Source organism: Momordica charantia, assembly GCF_013281855.1.
Source record: "Momordica charantia cultivar OHB3-1 chromosome 11 unlocalized genomic scaffold, Mcharantia_2.0 BLBB01000011.1, whole genome shotgun sequence".
NCBI classification, from domain to species: domain Eukaryota; kingdom Viridiplantae; phylum Streptophyta; class Magnoliopsida; order Cucurbitales; family Cucurbitaceae; genus Momordica; species Momordica charantia.
Window position 1 is genome coordinate 6,082,060 of NW_028275159.1, and position 11,979 is coordinate 6,094,038.

Here is an 11,979-nt window from a genome sequence, read left to right on the forward strand (position 1 = left end):
AAACATATAGAGACTAAAATTAACCAAATTGAAAATATATGGATCAAAGTGAACATTTTGAGAATGGATGGATCGAAGTATAGCAGGAGTCAAGATAATATTTTAACCTATTTTATTAATCATTTAAACTTAAATTTGATTGGGACTCCGTCATTTCTGTAAATTTCAAACTTTATCTATATTTAACAATTACACTACTTGTTTTACTTATTTTATTTAAACCCACGTTGCTTCTAAGCAGTATATTTTTTTTATTCGGTTATGTACAAATTTTAGACTTCTCTATTCTTCCTACGATAAAATCGAAAAAATTTATAGTTGCATTTAGTTTTATAATTTAAAAAGAAAAATTAACAATTGAAATTATTATCATTAATTTTATCAATATAATATATATAAATTATCATGAATGAAATAATTAAAAATTATGAAAGGTGCACCCTATTTTGCAGCTATTTACTACAATTTACATATTTTTAAACATTTAACTAAAACTTGTAACTCAATTTAAAAAATATGAAAAATTACACTAAAAAAGTAAAATAAATAAATAAATAATCATTTATTTCTTAATTTAAATATTCAACTTTTAAGATGAATATTAAATTTAGGTTAACCAAGCTCGTTACAACTTTTAAGTATAATTCATTAACCAACTCATCAATAATAATAATAATAATAATAATAATAATAAACTATTTACTTGTGGTACTATTTTTTTGACCACCCTTAAATTTTTTATGAGCAAAAGTTTTATGTGTAAAAGTGTAAAGCACACAAATACTGATCCACATGAAGATTTTCTTTTCCTTTAACATGTAACTAAAAACAAATTTTTAAAATCTCCCACTCTTACATGTTGTGTATGTTTCTTAGATGGGGATGACTTAAATTGTCCTCCCCACAGACGGCGTCAAATGTTTATGCAAAAAGTTGCACAATACTTATTCACGAACCTAGCTCGAACCCGGTCTTCAATTCGACTTGAACCTTGGAGTGAACCTGCACAAGAGGGCAAATTCTCCAACAATCAAGTTAGTATAGATCAGAGTCAATATTAAGTTTGATGTCAAATTCGATATCTAAGTGTGAAATGAGGCCCTCTATTTATAGGTGGTGGGTCTGACAGCACTCACGACCAGCGGTTATCCTTGTTTTTTGTCATGTCAAACCTGTCGGGTTTGAGTAGATCGAACCCTTTCCGGTCGAACCCCGGCTTTTTACACTTAGCCTTGTATATAGACAAATTTGGTCTCCTCGGCAGGTTCGAGGTAAACCTGAAATATGCTTTTATTTCTAAGCACCACTAAGCGTCCTCCACGTGTCGACAATATTTTTCCCCCAAACACATGTTTTACTAGAACGAACATTTTCACACTGAACAAAAATCAAAGTATATGAAATTAAATAAACAGTAAGTATACAGATTAAAATAAACCAAAATTGAAAATATCGAAATCAAAATATTATTTTAACCTAAATTTTATTTCACCAAAGCTACAAATCATTTCAACCCAATTCAAAAAAAACCATAACACAACCTAAAACGTACCATTTGAATTCAAATGATTTAATTATCGAGTCGTTGAATCCCCACCACAAACATCCAAAATATATATATGTGTGACATTGAATGTCCAAAAAATAGGGGTCCCCATCACTGGTTATCTCATTACTTCATTAAATATATAAACTAATAAATAGAAAGACAAAAAATAAAAAGTAAAAATAAAAATAAATGATTCGATGAAGTGACACATCTGGGTCACATGGTACCAGAGAGTTCAACAGTGAATAAATTAAAAAAGAAAAAAGGCCAAAATTAATTAATTAATACAAATTTGAAAAAATAAATGAATATAATATAAAGGGCGGTCGTGAATCTGAGGGGCAATAGAATGAATGAGTGATTCGGGATATCTTGGGGGGCGTCAAGGGCACCCAGTACCAATCCTTCAGTATCCTTGTGGTTGTAGGGCGCCCCTCCCTACGCTTTTAATATTTCCACTCCCTACCCCTATCCCTAAACCTGCCATTCGTTTTTACTTTTTAACGCCTACCTAACCTAGGCTCTTTTTTGTACGGTCCACCCTCCACGTCAGACTCTCTTGTAATCTACTGTTCCCACAAAATACAAACAAGACCATGTTTGGCTCGAGAATTTGAAATATTTTAATTTTTGTGTAATTTTAAATGGAAATATCTGAGTTGTTGTGAATTGTGATATTAACTTAGTATTTAACGGGTTAAAATAATATTTTGGTAATTTTAAATAGTTAAAAAATCAAAACTATTTAGTTCCCTGCAATAAAAAAAATGATGTTCTAGCTTGAGACAAATTTTCACCAACTCAACATCTTCTTACATAGTCTATTAGGTCTTACCAAATGTATCTAATAAAAAAAAATTATCTAACAAAAAGGATTTTGTTTTTTCTAATATAAACATAGTTGAACTGTCAATTTTTTAGTTATTGTTATAAAAATTGGAGGTTAAAATTCATCCATATTTTGTTAACTCAACAAATTAAAGAAAAAAAAAAAAGAGACGTGTTTAATTACCCATCAAGTCCCAATAAATTGGGCTAAATTTCAGCTTGATGCCTACAATTTTAGAAGTTTGATTTTTAATCTAATCTCCATAGTTTAGACTTAATATTTCTTAATTTAGTCTATAATTTAACCGAATCTCCCAAATTCATCATTGTAATTATTACTACATCCATAGCTTATATTCAATTTAAGTGAGTTTGTGTTTTCTAATTGTATTAATATTTAGGGTTGAATACAAAATCAGATAAAATATATGTATTTTTAGTTTGCAAAGCATGTTTTGAGTACTATTCTTAAGGTTTAACCAATCTATTAAGGCGAGGGTATGCTTTCTTTTGCCAAAACTTACTTACATTGGATCGACGTGGACGTTAACCACAGGTATCATTAAATTGACATTTTGTAGTGATAAAAAACTGAGAGATGAACCCAATATGTTAGGTTGAATTTATTTTTTTAATGGTAGCAAATTTGACAATTAAATTTCAATTTAAAAAATTGTTCAATGTATTGTAAGCTAGTAATAGTTATCAATTAAATATTTAATTAATCTAAAATAATATTAATTAATTTATTAATATTTTTGTTACAAATTTGTATAATTATTAATTTACAATGTTGTGTAATTTAAAATATAATTATATATTATACATGTTTTAATTTTAACAAAAATGAAATGAGCATTTATTTTTAAATATAACTCTACCTTTAAAATTTTTAAATTAAAAAATTTTCAGAATTCCCAATGTTTTACTCAGAAAATATGAAAACAAATCTGTTAAACGCATATTCAGTGAATCCGCGAAGCAAAATTGAATCGCCAACCAAACAGTTAATCTTCCCACAGTTTTTTGGTTTAAAAATCTAGCATATGCCCTACTAAAAATTGGGTTGATCAGAGTGAGGCATAAAAAACTATTCAACTGAGAGCAGACAGGCGCTGAGTAGCCCTATTTGAATACACTTTTGCATCATTTCCAAAACTCCGTAAAAAAACAAAAGATGCCCAAAACCCTAAATATTATAATATTTATCAAAGTAAGAGCTGCCCGCTGCCCCTCAACTTGCCTTGCCACCTCCCTTCCACTTCTTATTCATTTTAGTTGAATATGCAAAACGACACCGCTTTGGACTGCATGGAAAGAGACAGCATCTCAACATGCTCCCCACCTTTTTAGCTTCTCCCCCCGCCCCCCACGTCCCACCTCCACGCGTGTCTTTCAAACGCCACTTCTATTCAATTCAAGTTACTTGAAAAAAAGTTTGAAAATAAAAGAAAAAGAAAGAGCGCAAACTGACATATTTACATGATCTTGCAAAACGGTGCCGTTTTCCCGTACCAACTCCCGTTATACTTTTTGCTTCCAAAATAGGAAATTCCGTCAGGTTTTGGCGATCCGGTTTCTGCAGTGTCTCGTCTGGCCTTTGCTGCAGTTTCCGCCGCCGCAAGTCGATTCGTTCCTCTTCTGCGGCGTGGAAAACAGCTGGCTGAACCCGAACATTGAGCCCGACGACTTCGATGACCCCCTCAGCGAGCTCACCGGAACGTTCAGCACCGGCGGTACTCTCACATTGGCGGAGAAGGACCTCTCAATGCCGTTGTTGTGCTTCAATCTCGGTCCGCCATTGAAGCTACTCGGGCTACTCGAACTCCTTTCCAAACTCTGGAACACTATTTTCCCCGAGGAGTTCATCCTAGGGCTATCCATGGATACTTCTCTGCTCCTCACTCCACTGGATTCGCCCGGCGCCCGACGGACCGGGCTCCGCCCTACTCTCTTCGCTTCTGATCGTGATGCCCTAGATTTCGCTAGATTTATCCGGTTCTTGTGGGCGTAGATTGAGTTTGGTTCTGGATTGAATTTTGTTGGCTTGTCCGAATCGAGGGAGAGCCTAGGGAGATCGTCGTGCGAATGGCCAGAGGATGAGGAAGAAAGAGAGAGTCGAGAAGAGGATATAGAAACTGACTCACAATCTAAATCCTTCAGCAACGGATGATTTAGAGTATCTGAGGACTCGGAGATCGCGAGCTTGGAACTCCTGTGAAGAAACTGCTTCAGAGATTTCATTCTTGTGCTTGATGAAGACAGCTCTGGCTTCTGATTTTCATTCTTCGAGGCTACAGTCATCTGGCTAGCCTTCTTCAGCCCTAGAAGCTCCCTCCACCGACTCGAGCACCTCGGAGCACGAGGAGAGAAAGAGTACGGCTCCGCATTACCGATTTCGGTAACTCCGCAGCGCGGCGTCATTGTATCAGGCGACCGCGATCCGATCTCCGTCGGGGAGAGCTCCTTGACCGACGATTTCACCGTCGGGAGCTGAAGCGGAACGAGCTTTCCGTCGAAGAACAGTTCATCGGCAGGAATTAGAGCCACCGGATCTTCCAGCCTAAACTCGAAATCACTAACCGAACCTTCCAGATCCGCAGCTGAAATCGATTTAGTCGCCTGATTATCAGAAATTGCAGATGGATTGATTTTAAACCCGGAGAGCTTGGCGGAGGACTCGTCTGGATAGTCGCGGCTGAAGGATACGCGTGGGCTCAACCAACCGTAGGAAGTGTAGGCGGTCCGTGAGCCGTCTAGGAAGTTCTCCGGCGGCATTCCGATGTTGTTGACGCACGCGGAAGCCATGGATTCCGGCGATCATGCAGAGTTCGAGAAACGCGGTTGAGTGAAGTGACTGAAACTCGATGGCAGAAACGAAAAATGAAGAGGGAGGAGCGTGTTGCGTTGCTGAACTTATACGCACGGCGCTAGGTTTTGATTTTTTTTTTCGATAGTCTCTTCTTCCGTCGCGTGATACTTCAAGTTTTCATTTATAAATTATACCAAAAAAAAAAAAAAAAACTCTAATTTAAATGTTCTAAAGATGCGGTTTTACTATTATTTCTATTATTGTGTTGTCTATATTGGACAAAATATAGTGATCTTTGTCCTATGACCTATCATTTTTTTTTAATTAGACCATTTTTTTTGAAGCATACAAGTTTTCTTACCCTAATAATTAATATTAAATATATATCAAACCTATGGAATTACAGAAGGAACCCAATAAATAATACGTGTATATATAGTATTAGATTTAAAAATTTACAAAAATGACATAAATTATATATTTATACAATCACAACCAACGACAAAATTTTGTTTATGACTTTTTTTTAAGAAATAAAAAGTAATGATATTTATAACTACATATTTTTTTACGACATTTAGTGTAATGCTAAAAAATCCGAAATAAAGAGTCGCGTGTTTCTCGCATGCTTTTTTTTTTTTTTTTTTTAAAGGAGACTCTAATTCTTTTTTATTTTTTTGTGTACGATTTATTTTTTTTTCCCACTTGTATACAAATATAATACACATATTCTGTTTTCACCTGATCTCTCCTTTTCGAGGGGGGACAAATATTTGCACCTTTTAAACGATTTTTACAAGATAGCAGCGACTTGAAATATGCAAGTGTAGTATGGATTGTATTTTTTATGACTAACATTTTCCATTTCTAACATTTTCCAATTTGTACCTATAGTTATAAGTTTATAACATAATTTAAGTGATATAGTTGAAAAGCGTCTGGAACTATATTTAAATGAACAATTATTTTATTTAAATGAGCGGAGGTAAATAGTGAAAGGTTTAGAGATAATGCTTTGAATCATGGTGGTCATCTACTTATGATTTAATATTATTGTACAATTTATATTGAAATATAATGTTGTAGAGTCAAATAGTTGCTCGGTCATATTACTGGCGCAACTTGCCCAATATAAACAAAAAAAAATGCCATATTAATTTTCAGTCTGCATTTATTTGGCTATTTACTTAAATTAACTTCTTGAATTATGTGTACTAAATGATTTTCTGATTTTATAGTAGGTGACTAACTTTCAAACTTTTATTAAAAAAGAAAAAAAGAAAAAAGAAAAAGACCAACTTCCAAATAAGGCCGGGCCCATGTGTATGGCCGTGGACACTGTCCGCACGGAAAGTCCGGCCCAGCTACCTCGAAATTCTGCATATATTGAGAAAAAAAGAAATAAAATAAAATAGAATATTATTGTTCTCAATTCCGTAGGAATTATATTATTACTATTTTAATATTTTATATTTAATTTCATCGGCGTAAGTAACCTCGAGCAATAAACCTTTCCGGCTACGGTTGGGCCAGGAACTCTCCTCTCTGACCTCCATCTCCGACAATTACGCCGGCGACGGCGAACCAATTTGGGAACTGTTCTTCATTCGTAGTACGAATTCTGGACGAGACTGCGAACTACAGTAGGTGGCTGCTTGTCCTCTCTTACTTCCGATGTGATTTCTCTCTGGAATTCGATTCTCATTTCGTCCTCGTATTACTCCATTCTTATTTTTTGTTTTAATGAAGGTTAATCTCGAGGAATTTTTGAGTTCCAGCCCAAATTGGTTAATTGATTTTTTTTTTCCTGAGGTGATATTAGTTAACAAATTCCAGATTATGAGCATTTGGTTACTTATGTATGCTATGCATTTAGCTTTTTGATCCAATCTTCTCGTCGGATTCGATGTTGATTTTTATTCTTCCACGCATATTTCACTATTTTGAGTTTATTGTAAGCACCTGGCATTTCATTTATCTGGTTCCGAGATCATTTGTTTTCTCCAATTACAGCAGATGTAATTTTGAGTTATCGGGCACTAACTACAGTCTGTTCTGTTCTTCAAGGTTTGGTGATGGAATCTGCATGCTTATTTCCATTACGTTGCGCTAGCTATGAGCTTAACTTCATGGAAAGAAAAAATTTCTGGTGTTTTGTTTTATTTTCTATCATGGGCTATGAGATTTATTGTAAATGTAGTTTATTGGTGGCAATACAGTAAAACTTGGTGATCTCTTTCAGAAATTTGATGAGATGCACAGTCCGGAGGGAGAACTCAATCAATCTGCCAATCAAGACAGCAACGTCTCTGTTGAATTGGAGCATTCAGTTAGTCAAAATGGTCTTCTCCGGGAAGGAAATGGTATTGCGAATATGAATTTGGGAAACGCTGATACTGTGGCAAAAGGGCTCTCTTCTATGCTTAGCAATATCATAAGGGATTTTGACTCCAAAGCTGACGATACTCTTAAAAGCCAGAGCCAGCTTTCATCTTCCCTCGATCGTCTTACTTCAGGCAGGATTATATTTACTTGGTTTGTCTTATTAGCTTTATCATATAAAATAGAATTTTGTACTTCAACTAGTTATAAATTTACAAATATAGCTTTGAAGATTTTGTCACTTGCTAGGTTTAGGGGAAGTTTATGCATCATACATGATATTCTATCATAATTACCTTTTTTCTTGTATTGGATGAAAAAAATGCAGCTTCTGAGTCTCATGGTTTTTTCAACAGTGTGAAAAGTTATTGTTTTAACTTTAACAGAGCTGGATCAATTACTTGAAGATGCACCTTTTCCATTCATCATGCAGCATGCCTCAAGGATTTCTAATGTAAGAAAGAGAGTTTTGTCACTAAATTCCATCTTAAGATCCATACAACGAAGAGTGGATAACATAGATCGGGCTATCGCGATGGGCAATCTACAAGGTGATTAACTTCTTTCCTCTAGGGGCCTCAATTTTATTTTCTTTCATGGCTTGTGAATTGAGGGCATCTTATTGGATAGTATCATTGGTTGTTAAGGTTTGTTCAACAATGTTCTTATTTCTGAAAAAACACGTGTTTATTTGATAACTACTATCTGTTTCTCATTCTTCATCTTAATGAAAGAAAGGTGTTATCATAATTGTTTTCTATTTCATGTTCTTTATCATAAAAATGAAGTTCTCGAGTTGTTGTTCTTCCTGGCATTCCTATAAAATTCTTTTGTTATTAACTCTAATTTGGATTTTTCTGTAAGCTCATAATCATGAATCTCATATTTTGTATGTGACTATTCATTACATCAATGAACTAGATGGGATCCTTTACTCTTCAGATAGTGAGATGGATCAAGATATTCATTGCAACACCTCAGTTGTTCCTTCTTAGGGTTTCTCATTCAGATTTCATGTGAAACTTTTTATACACATGAATGCTGAATGTGCATAGTTAATATCTCTCTCCTATGATTTTGTAAAAAGGCATGCTTCTGCATTGAATTTCATTCATATCCCTGCTTCATGGTTTAGGAGGTCATCATTTTTTAAGGCATTTCTCTAAGGGACAACGAGGCCAATGTTTTGCTGTTTGAAAATGTTTAGATGTTTATACACCCTAATACTTCATATGCTTAGACACGATCTGCCATTATGTGTCCCTTTTCTGGAAAAACAACTATAAAAAAATAGGGGACAGAACTCCCTCCTTGTGCTTGGACATGATGGGACAAAATAATAGAGATCAATAAAATAGACTTTAATTTAGTTGAAGGTCACGACCATTAGTGATGATAGAGGTCAAGAAACTAATGAACATGGACTGAGTGAACAATGAAAAAGAAAACTTAAATTTTGCGGAAGGGAAAATTGAAGATGTTTTGTGCGTAATGATTATCTCTACCCTTTCAAATTTTTGAGCTGTCATGTTATGAATTTGGACACATGATTAAATTTCAATTGTTGGCCTTTTCTAAAGCAAGTAATACAGATTCATTAAAAGATGAAATTTTAGGCCCTGATTGATAACAATTTCGTTTTTTGGTTTTCTGTTTTTAGGTCCTGTTTGATAACCATTTCGTTTTTAGTTTTATGTGTTAAAAAACTATGTTAGTTTTTGTTCGATGTCATTAGTAAGTTTTTCAATTGTCTTGAAAACATATGTGAATTCTTAGCTAAATTTCAATTACAAAAACAAGTTTTTGATTTTTTTTCTCTTTCAAAAGTTGGCATAGATTTTGAAAATGTTTATAAAAACTATATAATAAAACAAAGGAACACAAAGGTGAAAGTAATCTTTTTAAGCTTAATTTTAAAATACAGAAGCGAAAAACGAAATGGTTGGGCCTTATAAAATCCAATTTAGGAAGGTAAAGGCTATGAATCTGTTCTATTGTGTTCAAATAGTAGTCTTGCAAGGGATGATTTATTATAACCATAAATCATGACTTTTTTTTTTTTTTTTGCTTTCTGAACGTATGAGCTTGCTTTTTTTAATGCAGGCATGGGACAATTCATTTGCGTCTGTACAGAGTAGTTTCAATCTTGGCAACTTGAAATCTTTCTTCTTTGTGCCTTTTCTGATGTTAATGACATATACCCCCATGAGATGCTGTAATAAATCTCATATGTTAAAGTAGTTTTTTAATTTAATTTCCTTTAGTTCTAGGCATTTGGATATCGATGATAGGATTTTGGAATTTCACATATATTCTTGTAGAGTTTTTTTTTGTTTATTATTTCTTATGTTTGCGGAGGGCCTCAGTATTTGGTTTCAGAATTTGGTTGCAGATATCGGTAATTATTCTCAGAATGAATTCCTTTTGAAAAACTTTCTTTTTCTGGTCGACGTATCATCTTTTTAACCAAAATAACTCAAAGTAAATAAGAATATCTCCCTGCTATCATTTCCTCGTCTCACTGTCACTAAATCATACCTTTTTTATTTTATTTTTTTCTTTTTGGACGTGAATCTCTGACCTTTTGGTCAAAGATATATGTCTTTCTTAACCTTGAGTTATACTCAGGTTGGTCACTAAACTATAACTTTTTATCTACAGATACTTGTTCCTCTCAAAGTTCCTTGCAGCCTCAGCATGGTTGAAGATCGTTGTATGCACTCGGCCCTCTCTTTTCTCTCTTCATTTTGTAGGTACGAAGTTTTAGCGATTGTGTGTATCCTTCTTCTGGCTCCCTTCATTTCTAGGCTTGAAAATACTGGCATTGAATGACCCTCTCTCTCTATTTCTCTGTGAATCAACGATTGAGTCTACTACCTGCATGATTTATCTATTTGTGAGTAGAGTTTTGATTCTCTAATATGGTGCTTCGTACAGATTGAACTCTAGTTTCTAAGATGTTGATTAACTTTTTTTATTTTGGAGTTGGAAACGATGGGATTTGAATTGTGTAGATATGAAAATTTTCAAGTTCATTTTCCAAATTTAGAATTTATGGAATTGGAGCAAATGAGGAGAGTGATTGTGTGTAGTTTCTAAACGATGCTGAATCTTTTTCCATACCATCACTTTAATGGAGCTGATGTTGGATTTGAACTTAATTGTACAAGAAATGAGTTTGTTTATATAATGATGGAAAATTATACTGTGATTACTTGTGGAATGAGAAAGAAATTTGTAGTAACTTCAACCAGAGGTGTTCAGCAGTCGGTTAGTGTCGGTTTGGCGCCAAAACAGACTCGTTTTTTTCCTTCTTTCGAGGTTTGTGCCGACCAATCCGGTGCAAGACCCACATAGAGAGAGTTGAGAGAGGCGTAGAGAGATCAGAGAGCTTTCCTAATTCCCATGGTTACTGGTTCTTAGCAACAACAGCATCATCACTTTTCTCATTATTTTCAAGTTCTTGTTCTTGATCTTCACAGTCACCACTCACCACTCACCACATATATATCCCGTTCGTTTAAAGTTTCTTCCATTTTTATTTAGGCACAAACAAACATATACATAATACATATACATATACACACACATATATATATATATATATATGGTAAGTGGTTGGCTTGATTTTTAGATTATCTTTGTGCAACCCTAACTCTTGCATTTTTCTTTCGCTGTATAATACTTAGTTTGGATAGGAGTAAAGAGAGAAAAAAAAAATGATAAACTTGTCTATCACTTCGCTAGACATTTGAATGGGTTCCAAAGTTTCACCGATACAGGGAATATTTGATACTAAATATATATGCATATATATGTGGGTTTATTTTTGTTTTTTATTTTAATGTTTGAAAATGTATTTATTAATAATTTATTTATTTAAATGTCCATTTCACTTCAACTGACGCCAAGTTTTAGTCCATTTTGATTATAAAAAAAAACGAACCTTTTAGTAAAAACAATGGAGGGTTAACATAGAGCTAAGCTTATATTAAACTTGAGCTTTTGAACATTTGATTTGAATTAAAATATATATATATATATATATATATATTATTTAGTAGATTACAGCCATAGTCAAAGAGAAATATAATTACCTTTTAAGTATAGATTTTGAAAAATATAAATATAGTAATTACTAAAAATTTTGAGTAATTCACTCTGTGTGTATCTGTATCTACAAAATAAAATTATCTTTCTCAATCTTTAATGTTAAATTTCTTACTTCATCTTTTTCTTTTATAAAATTTTGAGTTCGACCGTAGGATGAAGTATAAATTAAAGTTGTGCTCGGCATTGAATATCTTAGTTTATTTATTAAAAAATAGAAAAGTTCTTACTTTATCATGATGAAAAATAATAATGGATAGTTAGCGATTTGTTTTAGTCTAACAAAATTGTGAAAAAA

General features: G+C 33.5%; 2 protein-coding genes across 5 annotated transcripts; one reads left to right on the forward strand and one right to left on the reverse strand.

The window, feature by feature from the left end:
• Positions 1–3,453: 3,453 nt before the first annotated feature.
• Positions 3,454–5,373, reverse strand: LOC111017583 (uncharacterized). The gene has a single exon (XM_022293430.2). The coding sequence runs from the start codon at positions 5,183–5,185 to the stop codon at positions 3,935–3,937; it is 1,251 nt and encodes a 416-aa protein (XP_022149122.2). The 5' UTR covers positions 5,186–5,373; the 3' UTR covers positions 3,454–3,934.
• A 1,273-nt stretch (positions 5,374–6,646) lies between these two features.
• Positions 6,647–10,584, forward strand: LOC111013092 (SNARE-associated protein-like protein). 4 transcript variants are annotated; one of them, XM_022287483.2, is made up of 4 exons: positions 6,647–6,836; positions 7,409–7,705; positions 7,958–8,122; positions 10,233–10,584. In XM_022287483.2, the coding sequence occupies exons 2-4, from the start codon at positions 7,444–7,446 to the stop codon at positions 10,274–10,276; spliced, it is 471 nt and encodes a 156-aa protein (XP_022143175.1). In that variant the 5' UTR covers positions 6,647–6,836; positions 7,409–7,443; the 3' UTR covers positions 10,277–10,584. The 4 variants fall into 4 exon arrangements, with proteins under 4 accessions (XP_022143175.1, XP_022143183.1, XP_022143168.1 ...); XM_022287491.2 differs by having other exon boundaries at positions 6,647–6,832; XM_022287476.2 differs by having other exon boundaries at positions 6,648–6,836; positions 7,432–7,705.
• The last annotated feature ends 1,395 nt before the right edge of the window (positions 10,585–11,979 follow it).